Source organism: Vombatus ursinus, unplaced genomic scaffold (genome assembly GCF_900497805.2).
Source record: "Vombatus ursinus unplaced genomic scaffold, bare-nosed wombat genome assembly UNPS02001419.1, whole genome shotgun sequence".
Taxonomy (NCBI): Eukaryota; Metazoa; Chordata; class Mammalia; order Diprotodontia; family Vombatidae; genus Vombatus; species Vombatus ursinus.
Window position 1 is genome coordinate 18,235,404 of NW_020941197.1, and position 19,260 is coordinate 18,254,663.

At 38.3% G+C, this 19,260-nt stretch overlaps 1 protein-coding gene across 1 annotated transcript in view; it reads right to left on the reverse strand.

Moving 5' to 3' along the window:
- Nucleotides 1-19,260, reverse strand: part of GUCA1C (guanylate cyclase activator 1C) — a 50,765-nt gene that overhangs the window by 3,649 nt on the left and 27,856 nt on the right. The window contains exons 2-3 of the mRNA XM_027866060.1: nucleotides 17,075-17,224; nucleotides 11,699-11,794 (exon numbers count right to left, since the gene is read on the reverse strand). Of these exons, the coding sequence (XP_027721861.1) occupies nucleotides 11,699-11,794; nucleotides 17,075-17,224 (246 nt within the window). The remainder of the gene's footprint in view (nucleotides 1-11,698; nucleotides 11,795-17,074; nucleotides 17,225-19,260) is intronic.

Sequence of the window (19,260 nt, forward strand, 5' to 3'; positions counted from 1 at the left end):
TACATTGATTTATTTCTCTATTTTTAACCAATACCATGCTGTCTTGATAACTGCTGCTTTTATAATAAAGTTTGAAGTCTGGAAGTGCTATTCCTTCTTCCTTCTTATTTCTTGTCATCATTTTTCTTGTTGCCAATCATCTCTTAATTGCCAAATCCAGTGGCCTATTCTCAATCCTTGTCCTTCTTGACCTCTCTGTGACCTTTGACACTGTTGGTCACTCTCTTCTTGATACTCTTATCTCTCTGGGTTTTGGGGATACCACTCTCTGGGTTCTTCTCCAACTCATTTGACTATTTTTTCTCAGTCTCCTTTTCTGGATCCAGATCATGCAGAACGTGCCCTCATACTACAAGAGTCCTACAAGATCCTGTTCTAAGCCCTCTCTCTTGTCTTCTCCCTTATACTACTTCACTTGATGATCCCATCAGCTCCCAAGGATTCCATTATCACCCTGAGTTGATGATTCTCAAATCTACTTATCCAGCCCTTACCTCTCTGCTGACTTCCGATCCTGCCTCTCCAACTGCTTATGGGACATCTCAAACTGCATGTCCAGCAGACATCATAAGCTCAATATGTCGAAACAAAACTAATTTTCTTTCCTCCTAAATCCTTCCCCAACTTGCAAACTTTCCTGTTACTCTAGAAGGCACCAACATCCTCCCAGTCCCTTGGGTTCACAACCTAGGACTCATCTGTGACTCCTCACCATCTCTCACTCTCCATATCCAATCTGTTGCCAAGACTGTCAATTCTACCTTTGCAATATCTCTCACATATGCTCCCTTCTCTCCTCAGACACTGCTAATGCTCTGGCACAGGCCTTCATCATCTCATGCCTGGACAATGGCTGTAGTCTCCTTATTAGTTTGCCTGCCACAAGTGTCTTTCCACTCCAGTCCATCCTTCATCTACTCACCAAAGTGATTTTCTTAAAGTGCATCTATGACCATGTCACTCCATAATATTCAACAAATTCCAGTGCCTATTTATTACTTTAGAATCAAAACAAAATCCTCTGTTTGGCATTGAAGGCCCTTCATAAACTGGATGCCCCCTATCTTTTTAGTCTTCCTACATCTTATATCCCCCCTTCCCATATACTCTTTAATGAAGAGACATTTGCCTACTTACTGATCCATGAACAAGACATTCTAGGTTTTTTCTCTGGCTGTTCCCCATGCCTGGAATACTTTCCCTTCTCATCTCTGTTTGCAAGTTTCCTTCAAGTCCCAGATAAAATCCTACCTTCTACAGAAAGCCTGTCCCACCCTCCCTTAATTCTTGAACCTTCTAGTGATTATTTCCAGTTTATCCTGTCTATAGCTTGTTTGTATATATTTGCTTGCTTGTTGTCTCTCCTATTAGACTGTAAGCTCCCTGAAGGCAGAAATCATCTTTTGCTTTTCTTTGTATCCCCAGCACTTAGCACAGTGCCTGACACATAGTAAGTGCTTATTGACTGAATGAATGACTGAAGTGTCTGAGGCAGGATTTGAATTCAGATCTTTCTGCCTTCAAAGTCTAGAACTTTACTCACTGTGCCACCAAGACAGAAAGTGCTAAATGCTGCAGGACAGGTATAAATAAAGTTGTGACTAAATTAGGACATTGAGGAAAACTTCCCCACTGATAAATCATTCCAGCCTCAAGAGCCTTTCCTTTTGTTTCTTTCATTTTATGAACCTCCTTACTATTCCTCAGGATAATCTTGTCAATAACCCTAGATACAAATTCGACTAAATCCAACTAGTATTTATTGAAGACCTACTATGTGCTAGGGCTACAAAGAAAAAAACAAACAGTCCTTGTTCTCAAGGAACTTACAGTCTATTGGGAAAAAAAAAAACAATATGGATACAAATAAGTAATAATAAAATACCTAGATGGTAATTTGGGAGGGGGAGAGAAGAAAAGTGCTAGAAATTGAAGGGAATCAGGAAAGGCCTTGTGGCACTTATTAAGCCTTGAAGGAAGCTAGGGATTCTAAGCTAAGAAGGTAAGGAGGAAATGCATTTATTACTGACATGGATCATGGACTGTGAAAAGGTATGTATAAAGGGATAGGATATGGTTGTATGGCAACATGAACAATTACTTAAAAATAAAGGGGAAGCAATTAGGATGCACTCAAAAACCTCATGAACACATAAATAGACAAAAGTGAATTCATGGAATGAATGAAATGGAATGGAGGTAAATAGAAAAAAGACAAAAAGGAGTTTGATATACATATATTTTGTATTTATTTGGCAGAAACGGCAAATTATTAAGATATCCTCTTAAAAAAAAGAAAGAAAGTCTGACCCTGGACTCTGCTGATATTCATTCAACAAGTATTCATTAAGTACATACTATATACAAGGCGTTATGGGGGAAACAAAGATGATTAAGACAGTGTCTCTGATTTCACAGAAATTATTGTCGGTAGAGGAAGGGCATGCTTGTATGTGGGATTGTCCAAGAGAAGGTAGCACTAGCAAAGGTTGGCACTAACAAGGAAAAACAACATCTACCACTACAGACTTTACTTAAAAATGTATAATGTAGGTGAAATTTACATTATCATTAATAGAAAACTTGGTGACTCCATATTATCAGTTAAGATACTGAGAAAGAGACCTGATGAGCTCAGGTCCAACCTAACTTAGCTGTGCAGTTAAGTAATATCTCCCAAGGTCAATGGTTTACCATAACATCAAGAAAGTTCTCCTCAAAAGGTCACTTACGGCCAAAAATGCTACCCCTCTACCGCCAGAGTCCTTGCTAAACGGGCCTCAACTTCATCTTATATTCTCCATAATAGGGTCTTACTCTTAGTTCTTCCAGACTCCTCTTGTTCCATGAACTAATCACAAAGTATCCTTCCCTCCCTCCACCAATAATGAGCTCACATTTACCACCCCCCTCCCAGGGTCCCTCATCAGAAGGGCTTCCAATGAACCCCATTGCTTTGTGGTATCTTTACTAGTAGGTCCCCACAGGTGATGTTGCAGTCTTTTTTTATTTTATTTTAAAAAATTTTTTATTGTTGTCTCTACTCAACCTTATTCACCAATAGAGTACCCACAAACAGCACCCAACACACACTCACACACAATTCATCAACCAAGATTCTCTCTACACACAGAGCCAATTAGCTCTAGTCCTGCAGCCCTCAAAAAAAGTGAACTTGGAGTAAAAGGACCTGGGTTTGAATCCTGGCACTACTACTTACTACACAGGTGACCTGGAAAAATCACATAACTCTTCTGGGCCTCGGTTTCTTCATCTGTAAAATGAACCGTTTGGACTAAATGATCTCTAAATTTCCTTCCAGCTCTCTTGAGGACGCCATCCTTTCAGTCACCCAGGTTCATAATTTTTGCCTTTTTCCACTTCTACAACTTCTCTCATATATGATACCTTTTCCCTATTCACACAGCTACAACCTTAATTCAAGCCCTCATCACCTCTCACCTAGACAATTTCAATAATCCCTCACCTCCTCTTCCTGCTGCCTCTATCACAATCCAACTTCTACATAGCTGCCAAAATAATTTTCCTTAAGAGGAAGGCAGGCAAGCAGGAAGTGAGGAGGCGGGGGAGGGGGGGAGGGAGAAAGGAACAAACAAGGGAGAGAAGATGGGAGGGAGGAAAGGAGGAAGGAAGGCAGGCAATATTTATTAAGCACCTACTATGTTCCAGGCACTGTGGCACCCTTTACAACTATTATCACTGTTACCTCATTTAAATGGGGATCTGACCATGTCATTCCCCTAGTCAATAAACTTCTGTGATTTACTATTGCTTTTGGGTCAGATATGAACTCCTATGACTAGCTTCTAGGGTCCTTCACAAACTGTTCCCAAACTATCTTATCAGCCTCACTCCCCTTCCTACACTCTTTGGTCCCCCCAAACTAGCCTTATCTATGTTCCTCATACATGGCTCTCCACCAATGCCTTTGCATTGGCCACCCTGCCTCCGCCACCCGTAATGTACTTTCTCCTCACCTCCTTCAAGATATAACTCAAACACTGCCATGTTTTCTGACCTACTCCTCTTCCCCACCTCTAAATGCTGGGGTCCTCTCTTTCTGTTTATTTTGTATACACTTACATTTGCATATGTTGTAAGATCCTTGAGAGCAGGGGTTGTTTCATTTTCTTATACTAGTATCCCCAGTGCCTGGCACATAGTAGTTGCTTAACAAAAAAAATTTTTTTTTTGCTTTCTTGATCAGTTTGGATAGTAGCTAGCTGACCTTAAATTAAGAATAAACCAAGCAGAACTGAGGTCTACTTTTCTCTTCCTTGTTGGATTGAAGCTTTCTCCAACCTGCTTTTTCAATTTTCATTTGTGTGCTTTATATAGAAGCCCAACTCAATAACTCCTTATATTTAAATAGGGTGCCCCAATGCTCGAGCTGCAGTTTTCTGCCCTCCTGCTTTTGATCAGGCACTTCCTAGTGCCTGAAATGACCTTTTCCCCCTGCTGAATTCCCACCTACCTTTAAAGCCCAACTCATACGCTGCCTCCTACATGAAGTCTTCCTTCATCCTTCACCTCGGACCTTTCATAGCACCTTGCTTTGTACCTCTCAAATGGACTTATCCATGTATTATTATACATTAATAATTTACCTTCACTGTCTTACCTTCTCCCCATAGATTGTAAGCTCCATAAAGGTAGGAAACTTCTTATCTAACTTCTATATCTCCCCTTCTTATTGTTCAGTCATTTTCAGTCATGTTTGTTTCCTCGTGACCCCATTTGGGGTTTTCTTGGCAAAGACACTGGAGTACTTTGCCATTTCCTTCTCCAGCTCATTTTACAGATGAGGAAACTGAGGCAATCAGGATTAAGTGATTTGTCCAGGGTCACACAGCTAGTATGTGTCTGAGGCCAAATTTGAACTCAGGATGATGAGTTTTTCTGGCTCCAGGCCTGGCACTCTATGTACTGTACCACCTAGCAGCCCTACTGTATTTCCCCTAGCACCCAGTAAAATTCCCAGAACACAGGAGCCTCCTAATAAGTGTTTGCTGATTTGAACATTCTATTAAGTGTACAAAAAGGATTGATTTTTAGTATTTCAACTTTTTTTCTTTTAGGTGGGATTGGATAAAGATGATGATGGTAATAAGGCCAATAACATGCCATTTATATATGTCTTTAAGCCTTGCAAAAGATTTTACATAATTATCTCATTTGAACCTCACAATAACCTTGTGAAGTGAGTACCAGAGATAATATTATCCCCATTTTATAGATGAGGAAACTGAGCTGAGAGATGTTGTGACTTGAGAAAGGATTACATAGCCAGTAAATGCCACAGGCAAAATTTAATCCAGGTGTTCCTAATGTCAAGCCCAGAATTTTATCCCACTAATTAAATACCCTGAGTGGAAGCCAAGAGGGTTCCTTGCTGATATGTGCCCTGGTATCCATCTTGATATCATTCTCTAGCAGGGACACTGTAGAGTTTTAAGATAAATATTTGAAGGTCTTCTAAGTCTATCTTTATTAAAAGTGTCATCTTGAATTTTTTTCTACTCTGTTGTGGGAGAGTCGTTTGTAATACAGATCCTTTGATTTGAAGTCCTACATGTAGTTCTGAGATATCAGGCTCAAGATATTCATCCAAATGTCATCTAGACTTGAGTATTTTGTGCATTTCACACTGAAGGCAGTATTTATCACTTCTTCCTCAGATCACTCCAGGGACTAGTTCTGAATTTGCTCATGGGGAGTATAGTCTGCTGATACTTTAGGTGAGAAGCTATGTAATTTCACAATTATCTCATTTATTCTGTTTCTCTGAGTTGCCCTCTCTCAGTTTTTGTTTTTCAGTGCCTCTGGTTGACTTTGCTTCAGCTTTAAATCTTTTTTGATTCACTTTCAGCTCGCCTTACTTTCTGCCATTTCTCATAACTTTTTTATTCTTATTTCCTTGGAGAATTCTTTTATCCTCTTCTGGCTTTTCACAATGTTCGTTATTCTTCTTGATTTCTTTCTTGAGTGTTCATAGGAACACTACTTTTTATTGTTATTTTCACCTTCTTTTCCTTAGTCCTCACCTTCTTCCCTAATGAATCTTCTTTTCCTGACTCTCTGTCTACCAACATAGCTTGAGGAAGGAATAGTCCATAATTCTCATCTATTTTCCTGTTCAGCAGGGCTCTACCTTTGATGACTTCAGTTACAAAACAACTCCTTATTGAATAGTTGCATCTGTTTTGTCCCTGAACTCTAAATGTACCTTTGTAGACTCTCACAATTCATATCTCTGACCTCAGTGTTCAGTGATCTGATATGGTAGCAATGATATCCAACAAAACTATCGTTATTTCTGTCAACCTCTAATCAATCTGGCCTGGAGTTCTTCATGGTCACAGTCATTACTGCTCCTTTGGAAATACTGTGTTCCTAAGACACACTATTATTAGCTTTTTAAAAATTAATAAATATTTATTGAAATGAAAGATATCCAAGAGGTTAGCAGGTACTTATTTGAAAACAAACTAGGATATGAGAAGACATCTTCCTTTATTTTTTGCAGAAGTCAGGTTTCCTGTGGAACATTGCATGGATTTTTGATATGTTAATCATCTTTGGTGAATTTTTTTCTCCTTTTTTTTTCTTTTTCTTTTCAAAAATCCTGTTATAAGGAATGGTTCTCTGAGAGGAGAGAAGGGAAGCACAAAATGGGAAATGATGTTACAAAAACAAAAGATATTAATAAAACTTTTAAAAATCTGTTTTAAATGTGAAGTGGTAAAATGTAAATTTGAAAGTGCCTCTGAATTTCTTAGCTAGCAGAATAAACCCAAATAAGATGGTAAACCAAAATTTCCCTTTCAAACCTATAGTTTCTATAGCTTGAAAAGTCAGAAATCTGAGATAAGTGCATTAAGGTCTCAGCATTTACCACTGGCTCCCCCAGCAGCATTAAACAATCCTACTCCTTTCTGTCCTCTTCCACATTTGCCAATGAAGATTTCTTGATTACTTTCTTTCTGCTCACCAACCATGAAATCCCTGTGCACTGCTGTAATGCAATGACCTTTTCCATAATGCTTCTTTCAATTCTTCATAAGCTATTTCCTTTGATTATTGCATCAGATGACTCATTTGCATTATGTTTAGCATGTATTCTCCAGGGCTAAATAGACTGAGTTTGGAAGGGAGCATGATGAAGTGGAAAGAATATGAGACTAGAACATAGATTTTTCCAATTACTACCTATGTGACTTTAGGCAAGTCATGTCACCCCCTTTGGACCATAGTTCCTTCATCTGCAAAATGAGCAGATTGTATTAGATGATCTCTTAATTCCACTCTGTTTAAATCCTATGATCCTACACACTTACAGCTGGCAAAAAACTAAGGTTTTCAAAGTGCTTTACAAATATCTCACTTTATACTCACAACAACTCTGGGAGGTAAGAGTTATAATTATTATCCCTATTTTAGAGATAAGGAAACTAAGGCAGAGATGAAGTGACATGCCCAGGGTTACATGACTGGTAAGTATTTGAGGCTGGATTTGAACTCAAGGTATTCCTGATTCCAGGTCCAGCTCTCTGAAATGATGTCATAATTCATAACTGATGTCTGGGTCTTCCTTCCCCTTCCCCCATAGGAGAGAATCCAACACTGTCAGTTCTACTCCAGGTCTGTTGTTCTTGGCTTTAATAGGGAATCATTGATCACTTTAATTCAAAGTGCAACCAGTTCATCTGATCTCATTCCATATAGGTCAACGTCATTTACTTTGTTTCTTCATGGTAAATATTTATACCAGATGTGAACATTTATGAACTATGACTTACTACCCTTCATTTAATGATTGCTTTGGCCTTTATCTGAATGGAATCAAGTGGTCTTAGGGATGATAAATGGTAGTTCATGCTGTTTTCATACTTTTTCTTCCTCTTCTGTGTGGCTTTTGGGGACAGGAATTTCATAGGTAGGCGTTAGGGGAGCTAGGGACATGTTAACCTAATGGAGTATAATTTCAGTAGCAGAATTAACTGTAAAATAGATTACAGTTTGAAAACTACAAAGGTATAGACAAATTTTGTCTTCTGGGTGTCCATGCACAAGGGCTGGAATAGCAGATAACAGACAGTAATAGCCAAACATTAATATAGGTTGGCAAAGTCTATAGATCCTCACAACAACTCTGTGAGGGCAGGTACTGTTGTTATATAGCTTATGAGAGAGAGAATACTGCAATTTCCTTGCCCCAAATATATTTTATAAAGATATTTCTAAATATAAGTGTGTTTATATGAGTCACTGAGCTCTATTAGAGAAGCTAAAGTCAATTGCTGAATAAACAGTATCTTAAGACTCTGAAAGTCTGAATTGTAAACTCCTAAGATTATTTATTGTTTGAATATAATGACCTCAACCATATAAACCCCATTGCAAATTATCTTGCCAGGAATTCTGGGGGTGTTAGTAAAGATGCAACTAAGATGGGGAAACCAATATGTTTCCTAAGGTGATGAAAATTAAAGGGAATGCTGACAGAATTTTCAGCCCTTCAGTTCCACGCACCAGGAACGTGAGAGCTTAGTATCTACTCAATGAACATAAAGAGTTAAAATGAAAACCTGCTCTTCTCATTACCTTACCCCTCTATTACCCTTTTATTGTAACGGTCTGTTATCTCTCTTCTCCCTCCTTAACCCCCCACAACAGTGGCTTTGTAGTTTCATGGAGTCTCCAAAGGACAGAGAGCTGGCCCCTAGAGAAGGGGAAATTCTACAAGGCTGATAGGTTTCTGAATGTCAGCCATTTCCCAAAGAATTGTATTTAAAATGAGTTACAAATAGTTTGTCACTGGTTGTTGGGGGGTAATTTATTGTTTTCCAAGGGAGCAGAGAGAGACTTCTAATCTTCTAGGCTGCCATTGGCTTCAGGGGTCTGAGATAGGGAGGGCTTTGTATTTTGGGTGTCCATGCACAAGGGCTGGGGTAGTAGATAACAGAAGGTAACAGCCAAACATTTATATAGGTTGGCAAAGTCTATAGATCCTCACAGCAATCCTGTGGGTCACATACTATTGTTACCTTCATTTGATAGAAGAGAAAATTGAGGTTGTGACAGATCAGATCACTTGCCCAGGGTCATAGGGCTAATGAACATCTGAGGCCCAATTTAAACCTAGGCTCTCTTGACTTCAAGCTGAGTACTTTATACTCTATGTCATCTAAGTGCCTAGAAGAACCAAAGCATGTACCCACTGAAACTATGAAACTTTGAGTTGACTCAGAGCAACACAATGATCCACCATGAATTCAGAGGACTCATGATGAAACATTCTACCCACCTCTTGACGGTAACTAGCATTTATTAATTGTCTACTATGTGCCAGGTACTGAAAAGTGATGGACTCAGTACAGAACAAGACTTGTGTGTGTGTGTGTGTGTGTGTGTGTGTATGTGTGTGTATGTGTATATATGTGCGTGTATTCTTTTGAACATGGACAATGTGGCAATTTGTTTTGCTTGACTGTTATTTGTTACAAGCATTTGGCTTTTATTTTCTTCTCCAGTGGGTGGGGTGGTAAGAAGAAGATAAAATAAATTTTTATTAATTAAAAAATAAAATTTAATATTAAAAATAAATGCTATTAAATGGCATAACCATTGCACTAAAATTCAAACTTATTCTAAAATGGAATTACCCTTATCAAGAATGGGAAAATGTGGGGCTTCTGCCCACTTTCCTCTACCATACACATAATCTATGTTCCAGATAAATTGGACTATTTCTCCTGAATACAATCTGTGCCTTCGCACTCTAACATCTATCTTTACACCTGAGGTTCTCAAGCTTTCTGGTCTCAGGAACTTCTTACATTCTTCAAAATTATTGAGTACCCCAAAGAGATTTTTTTATATGAGTTACATTTATCTATATTTATAGCATTAGAAATTAAAACTGATAAATTTAAAAGTATTTATCCATTAATGTATTAAAAATAACAAATCCATTATGTTATAAATGCTGTTTTAATGAAAAATAGCTTTAATTTTTAAAAAATAGTAAGAAGAGCAGGATTTTTTTTAACAAATTTTGGCAAATCTCCTTAATGTCTGGTTTAATAAAAAATAGTTGGATTTTCATATCTGCTTCTGCATTCAATCTGTGCAATATGTTGTTTTGATTCAAGTATATGAAGAAAATCCTGCCTCACATAAATATGCAGTTGGAAAAAGGATGAATATTTTAATTGGGAAATAATGTTTTAATATTATCGTGAAAATAGATTTGACTTATTGATCCCCTGAAAGGGTCTTGGGGTCCATATGCTGTGAACTGCTGTGTTACGCTCTTCTTTATGCCTGGTACATCATCCCTCTCTAGCTTCTTTTTTATTTATTTTTTTAAATTTTTAGGCAATTGGGGTTAAATGACTTGCCCAGGGTCACACAGCTAGTAAGTGTCAAGTGTTTGATCTGAGGCCAGATTTGAACTCAGGTCCTCCTGACTTCAGGGCCAGCGCTCTATCCACTGCACCACCTAGCTGCCCCCCTCTCCAGCTCCTGCTGTTGAATCCTACTTAGTCTTTAAAGCTCCACTGAAATACCTCTTCCTTCTCCTGATTCCCCCCTACTTCATAAGGACCTTTTTCTCTGCTTGCCCTACCCATTTTGTGTAACTCTAACCAGACATTTCGTATTATAGCCAATCTAAACTTTGTATATCCTTTAGCACTTTGCTTCGGACTTTTCATACAAAAGGAACCTGATAAAAGATTAACATAAAATCTGATTTAAAAAAATCTGGGTGTCTTAGTGGACAGCAAACCAATATGAGTCAGCAATATAACATGGCAGTTACAAAAAAAAAATGTGGACTACCTTGAGAGGCATAACTTTTAGAGATAAGGAAGTGATAGTTTCTCCAGTGATATATCACACTGGAATATTATATTCAATTCTTGACTTCAATGTCATATGAGAATCTGTGAAAGAACTAGGAATATTTAGCCTGGAAAGAGTAGACTTAAGGAGATGTGATGTTGTTGTTGTTGATTTGTTTCAGTGGTATTTGACTTTTGTGACCCCATTTGGGTTTGCTTGGGAAAGATACTGGAGTGGTTTGCCATTTCCTTCTCCAGTTCATTTTACAGATGAAGAAACTGGGGAAAATAGGGTTAAGTGACTTGGCTAGGGTCACATAGCTAGGAAGTGTCTGAGGCCAGATTTGAACTCAGGTCCATCCTGATTCCAGGTCCGGCACTCTATCCACTGCACCACCTAACTTCCCCTAGGAAGTGTGATGGCTGTCTTCAAATTTTTAAGGGCTATCATGTGGAATATGGATTAGATTGTTTGGCCCCAGAGGTTAGACCCAGGAGCAAAGGAGGAAATTTTGAAGTGATAAACTGAGGCTTGAGATTAGGGAAAATTTCTCAAAAATCAGAACAGCCCCAAAGTGGAATAAAGGTCCTCCTCATTGGAAGTATTTAAACAGAGGTTACATATCAGATATGCTATAGTGAGGATTCTTTCAGCTATGGAATGAACTAAATGATTGCTTTCCAACTCTCAAACTCTTAAATTCTGTGGTTCTGAGCTCAAAGCTGAATTCCCCTTTCATCACCATCCAATTAAAAATACCTTTATCATTTCCTACCCCTAAATCCCTTCGTTTATGGACCATCAGAAAAATAATCCCAAGGCTAGTAACTGATTTACCATCATTATTTACATCAATCTTTTTAAATACCAAGTTGGTGAATTCCTGAGCATTCAGGGTGTTTTGGCCATTGATGGCTTGTATTGCCTGTAAAAAGAAATAAGTGCGATCAACTCAAATATACACCCAGGAGAGAAAAGTTAGAAATGGAATTAGGATTAAAGTTAGGGTTAGGATTAGAAATGGAATTGTATTGTTCAGTTGTTTTTCAGTCACATCTGACTTTTCATGACCCCATTTGGAGTTTTCTTGGCAAAGACAGTGAAGTGGTTTGCCATTTCCTTCTCCAGCTCATTTTACAGATGAGGAAACTGTGGCAAACAGGGTTAAGTGATTTGCCCATAGTCACACAGCTAATAAGTGTCTGAGGTCAGATTTGAACTCAGGAAAATGAATCTTCCTGACTCTAGGCTTGGCACTCAATCCACTGCTCCATCTAGCTGCCTCTAGAAATGGAATTAGGGATTGTGTCAAATGTAGCTCAAAGGTGGCATGAATAGATATATCTATTGTGGCCCACTCCTCTTCAAGAGAGATTGTGATTCCTGCTTTGAGAGGTGCATGAGAAAGAACATGGCTGGATACTCTTTTCTTCAGTCTCTAAGAGGGGTTCTAGACTAGAATGATATTTATCTGCCCTCCCTAAATATTGTTGTTTTAGCCATACAATAGATTCAAAACAAAAGCTGCTTCTCTGGTCACTAGTCTGTAAGGGGAAAGAGTAGCTCTCAGTTTATGGCAGCTGGCTTTGTCCCTTACCACTGTGCATCAGTTTATAGAAAAGAATATCATATGTGGCAAGACATACTTAAGCCCGTTTATAAAGTGGAGAAATTCTGCAGATTAGACTATGCCAGAAAATATACACATGTGAATGATCTCTATGCCTGAGAGCAAAATAAGAACTTAAACCAAGAGAAGGAGACCCCAATCTTGGCCAAAGGAAAATTCTCTTTCCAAAGTCCCCAGAGAGGTAAGCAGGAAGTCAGAGACTTATTAATCAGCTGACTTCCCCTACGTATCTGTAGCTTCCAAAGCCTTTCTATCTCTGCCCAATTAACACAAACAGAGAAGAGGTGTTACATATACATTTGTTAGATATTCTAATATGTTATCTTTGATATTAAGGACTCTGAGATCACCGCTGACTTTACCCGCAGTAAAATATTGCTTTTGTCCCATTCTTATCACCCCTTTCAACTTCCTTACACTGATTAATACTCAATTAGACGAGATTGGTCTCTCAAAGATCTTCCTATTGGAATTTTCCCTGTTTTTCCCCTTATTCTTAAAGATGGTGCAGTTTAATTATTTAACAAATATTTACTAAGAGGTATGGAATAGATCAAGGTCGTGACTAGAAAGCTTTTCACTTGTTGCAAAAAAAAGTCAGGGGTGGGTTAGCACAAGTACAGAGGGGAGTCCAATTGTGGGTTCAGTGATGCCCAGAGATCTGCCCCTGTGGGGCCTGGAATTCCTTTCCTGTTTGCTAGAGGTGGACCAAGCCAGGGAATGGGGTCAACTTGAAGCTTACAGCTTGATGACAGGGATATTTAGACTGCTATGGGAAGAAAATGTCTTATTACACCCAGTCTAGATCAAAGCTGTGGCAGGCGCACCTTCATTAGGCTTCTAGGAGAAATGCCAAACTTAGCTTGTAGATCTAGAATTAGAAGTGGCCTCAAGGGTACATTGAATCCAACTCCCTCATTTCATAGGAGAGCAAAACGATGCCCAGAGAGATTAAGTGATTTATCTGAGATCATACAGGTAGTAATTTGTGAAGCCAAATCTCAAACCCAGGTCCATCAACTCCAAATTCAGCTCTTTCCATTGAACCGTGCTGCCTTTCAAGAAATGGCATTATTAACAATAAATACTTCCCTTCCTAGAATTTATCATTTAATAGACACTAACACAGATAACAATAATGCACGTTACATGAAAAATGCATTAGAGAATTAAAAAAAAATTGTAATTGGATAAGTCATTACCAACTTGAGGTAACCAGGAAAACTTCAGAGAAGAGATAGTGTTTGAAATTGAATTTAAAGAGTGAAAAATGATAATCACAATAATAAAATATAATAGCATTATTATATTGCCTTATTCGAATTTCATAACAACCTTTTGAAGTAAGATACTACCTTGTGAAGTAAGAATTCAATATGAGGAATCTATATTTAGGTCTCTTGGATGGAGCATGCTCAACAGACCCAGTTATTGGCCTATGACTACTTGAAAGGAGACAGGAGATAAAGAACAACTGTGGTTTCATGTCATATAATATTAGCTGGAAGGAAATAGATCACTTCTAGTCCTGTCTTTCTGGTCCAATCAATTCATTTTACATATGAAGAAACTGACACCTGAAGAAATTAACCAAATTGTTCAAATTCATGTAGAGAGTCACAAGAATAGCTTAGACTTGTATTCAAGTCTTTTGTGTGGCTTATGGTGTGTTTCTCAACTCCTTAGCATTATCTTTTTGCTTCTAACTATGACTTCTGACTTTGTTGATGGCTATTTCCCTGGTATTTGTTACTTACTAAGTTACTAGTAACTTACTAGTTAATTCCATTTTGTCTCCAAGTCCTTCATTCTGGATCTTGTTTTCTTGGTTGGGACCAAGAATTACCAATGCTGACTGTTCTGAAAACTTTACTAGGGTGCTGAAGAATGAGAAATGCTGAAAAGCACTGATGTAGGTAGAGGCATACCCCGAATTTAGATCCTCTGTTTAGTATTGTTTCACAATAATATTGAAGCATTACAGTCAAGATCCCCAAATCATAGAAAAACCATGTAAAATGACAACTGGTGACAGGAATTCAAATTGCTTCCATGCTGTGGTTGACAAAAAGTGGAGTATAGCCTGCTTAGGAGCCCTTAATATCCAGCAATAAAAAAAAAATGGTTCCTAGGCATCCTGGAGTGCTGGTAATGAATCAACGTGACCCAAATCCTCCACCTGCCCCTTCTCACTGGATTTGGGGTGTGGGAGGGAAAAGAGACAGTAGAAGGAGATTTTGTGAGAGATGGGAACAAGACCTTGTTTCCCTCATCTATTGCCCAGACATAGCAGGACATATTCCACTTCCACAATGCCCTGTTAACTGGATAGTAGACCTTAGGTCTCTAGGACAGGGAAGGAAAAATCAGCGGGCATGGGGAAGTTGGAATTAGCATTATCAATACTTTATAGGGGGACAGTGTGGCATAGTAGAAAGAACACTTGCTCAAAACCAGAGGATCAGGGTTCAATTGCCACCCCTGTCATATTACCACATTAAATAACATATGGGCAAGTAATTTAAACTTCCTAGGCCTTAGTTTCTTCATTTATCAAATGAAGGAGTTGGACTAACGACATTTGAACTTCTTTCTAGATGTAGGATCCTATGATCCTATGCTTATGTCTTTGTAAAAATGTAATAATTTTAATTAGGGCTGCCAACAATATATTTCCTGTTTATATGGCACTTATTGAACACACTGGTATCCCTTGAAATGTTGCTGACAGTATATTTCAATTGGAGAGCACATTTCAAAAATAAAAATATGCTTATTAGGGTTAGGGTTAGAGTCAGGTTAGGGTTAGAGATGGGTTAGTATGCATTTAGGGTTAGAGTTGTAGGTTCGGAGGCAGAAAGAGTTGGAGGCATGCATTTAGGGTTAAGGTGAGGGTTAGAGTTGGAGTTGACAAACATTTCATCCCAATATTCCTGATGATAAAATCCTGGAGAGCATTTCCAGGTATCAAAGTTGAGAGAGATACACACACACACAAACACATATATAACACATATATGTATATATACACATATTTATAAATATATTTATACATATATACATCTGTATCAGTGACTTAAAATATATTATATTTAAATTAATGACAACAAAGAGTGACAGATAGAGACCTGGCCTGGGAACCAGGAAAATATGGGCTTAAAATTTCTCACTCTAGTACATATTGGCTGGGTCAAGACAGTAGCCTCTCATTCCCCTAGACATCTCTCTAAGACTATAAATTGCAGAACAGTTGCTTATCTGTATTGGTAGAGGCATTTTCCTCTCTGGGAGTTCTCTATCCTAGCAGTGTAAAAATCCAATAGAAATGGGGGGGGGACACTAAACCATACATAAGGATCCATGCAGGCAGCATATTAATTTAGGAAATGATGAATTAGCATTGTCTATATAGTATTGCATATTTATTCATTTTGTTAAATATTTCCCATTTTAAGCATTTTAATCTGGTTTGGACTTAACTTGAGAGTGTTGCTTGTTTGACACCTCTGTCTTACACTAATGAGATCACAGGTCCATAACCCCTTTCAGAGCAGAAATTTTTTAGCTTTTGTCTCTGTAACCCAAGTACCTTAGGTTGTGATTTGCAAGAATTTGAAAATAAGAAGGGAAGGGTGTCCATCAAATGAGGAATGTCTGAACAAATTATGATATATAAATGTAATGGAATACTATTGGGTTATAAGAAATGATGGAAGGTTAAGTTTCAGAGAAACCTGGCAACACTCATGTTGCAGAGTCAACAGAACCAGGAGAACAATTTATACAATAACAGTGACATCGTAAGGACAAACAACTTTGAAAGATTTAAGAACTGACCAATACAATAATCAAATATGATCCTAGAGGACCAATGATGGAGACTTTCACCTCCCTCCTGACGGAGAGATGATGGACTCAGAGTACAGAATGAGAAAATAGATTTTTGACATGTTTTGCTTGACTGCACATTTGTTACAGGGGTTTTGTTTTTTCTATCTTTTATTTTTCTCCTATTGGGGAGGGAAAGAAAATAGATTTTTATTAATTGAAAAAAGTAAAATTTAATTAAAACACACTTTGCACATATAAGACATTTCAAAAATGTTTGTTTAATTGAGTTATAAAAACTGTCTTCCATACAGCAGCTCTGAGGAGAGCTATTTTAAGCATTGAAGCCTATCTGAGAAGAAGGTATTTTGGAACAGGGAAACCTTTCTTGGGTATTCTTCTAATTCAACCATATAGGCAACTGCCCACTCTGTCTTCATTTATATCAGTCCTAGGGACTCCCTTCAATGTTAATTCTAGCTAGCTCATTTATTTGATGTTGATGAAAATTCTATGCTCTATTAGTGAAGGTTGGAATGGACTGCAGTGTTAAAACAAGGATTTGTAGTTGCAAATGCCTGGTATTCTCTGGTGGCCTTGGCAAGCGCTATCTCCCTCAACTCAGAATGTTCAGACCAAACTGCCTGGGGGAACGCCCTGAAAAGTCATTGATTCCATCGGGTGGGAAAATCTGACTTGCTATATAATGTCCCATACCACCAGAATACAGAACGTTTACAGCCTTACCATGAAGATGTTCAGTAATTCCTTTCTGTCAATAGATCCATTTCCATCGGCATCATACAGCTTAAAATACCACTTCAATTTCTGGTCCATTTTCCCTTGTATAACCAAATTTAAGGCAGCAATAAACTCTAAAAAGTCGATAAATCCATCCTAAAGAAAGGGAGGGGTAAAAAAAGAAATGGAAGTTTAACCAGGGTAGTCAGCTTTTATTTGGATAGTAATCTTTCATAAGCAGGACTTTTAACACAACACTTTACAATCCCATAAAGAACCCAGCATGTCAATTTTCCTTGGGGCTTAATTCTTTAAAAAAGAAGGTACTCGTACATTCCCTTGAAAGAAACATGGAAAGAAAAAAACCTTATTGCCTCTATGATAAAATACAAAATTCCTCTGGCATTTAAAGCCCTTCACAGTCTCACTCCAACTTGTCTTTCCACATGGATTTCCACATTATTTTGCCCCATGCACTCTATACTGTAGCCAACTTGGCCCATTTACTGAGCCATAACATTCCATCTTCAAAACATGCCTTTGCACATGTCTCTCTCTTCCTGAAATGTTCTTTCCTCACCTCTGCCTCTCAGAACTCCCAGATCAATTCGGTGTTCCAATCAAGAGCCACCTCCAATAGAAATTAAATTGAGTTAAACTGAAACTGACACCACTGGTGGAGCGGTGGATGGAGCCCTAGGCCTATAGTCAGGAAAACATGAGTTCAAATCCAACTTCAGACATTTAATAAATGTGTGACCCTAAGCAAGACACTTAACCTCTGATCACCTCAGTTTCTTCAACTCCAAAATAAGAATAATAATAGCACCTCCCTTGAAAACTTATTTAGAGGATCAAATGAGATTTTTATAAAAGAAAAAAACAGCACTTATTGGAGTGCCTGGCAATAACAGGTACTTGATAAATGCTCCCTCACTGCCTTTTTCTCCCTCCCACCCAACAACTTGCCTTAGGTCAAGTTAAAAGTCTGAGGTGGGATATGAACCCAGGTCTTTTTTAGCTCTTCCAAGTCCAGTGTCATCTCTATTACATTACACACCCTCTCAGAGATTATGTTTTTTTAACCCCCTTTTTTGAGTTTCACTTATTTTCTAGGGGCCTAAGCATTGAAAAGCAGATTAAGATCTGTCCCTTCTTATTCCTTAATAAAGAATCTGCCAGATGCAGTTACTATGCTTAGTATCTTTTAGAAGTAGATGTGAGGAGTTATTTTTTAAAGACCTAAAGCATAGTTTATATAGGGATGCACTGTAGATTTGCTCAAGTTAACACATTCTCTTTGATCATATTTCTCTCAGTAACCTTCCTGATCCATGGTCCCTTGCCCTATAAATATTTTGGCCCAGTACTCATTGGTATCTCAGTATACATTTTCAAGGCTGGTGTGTTAGCTGGACTACTTTTACAAATAACGAAATTGGATCGAGAAAGGATACTTGAGGGTGAGGAAGGAGAGGGAAGGAAGGGCATGATATGTGACTCTATGAAATGGGCAGCACCACCTCTGAATTCTATATAGCAAGATGTCTGTCAAAGCACTTTGTCTGGAACATAAAGGCTGCCCAGTCCTACTTTATGAAATCAAGTTGTGGCATGAGAGATTCTTTTACTTTGGAAATAAAGCGCTCTACGTTACAAAGCCTCATTCCAGGGCTTCTCAGAAAACATAATGATGTGTGTGTCTGGCTCAGGTTCTGAGTTTTTACATCTTTTTATTTTTTCCCCAAACAGATCTGTAAATAGGCACCTGTGCACCTCACCGGCAGTTGTAACAACAATGTTAGACAATCACAGCATCCTGGATTTCTGAGGCTGACTGACGTGCTGTTTCTCCATAGCCTCATCTTGGAAATGCAATACACATTCAGCAGGTACAGCGCTGGGTTTTTACGTGCCATGATTTATCAGCCCTAGCTCTTCCTCTCAATAAGTTAAAAATTACTACCGGAGACCTTTATTGATAATAAGCCATTACCTCTGGCCTATATCTCTGACCCATAGATCATAGGCTGTTTGTTATAAAGCCATGGAACAATAGTTCTAGAGCAAGGTTGACCTCTGGTGAAATTAGGAAGCCGTCAATGTTTGTCTTGGAGGTGGTTTCCCACTTTGACTTTTGTCTTCACCCCAGGGCCCTCTCTGGATTACTACTGGCTCCTTCTTCTTAATCT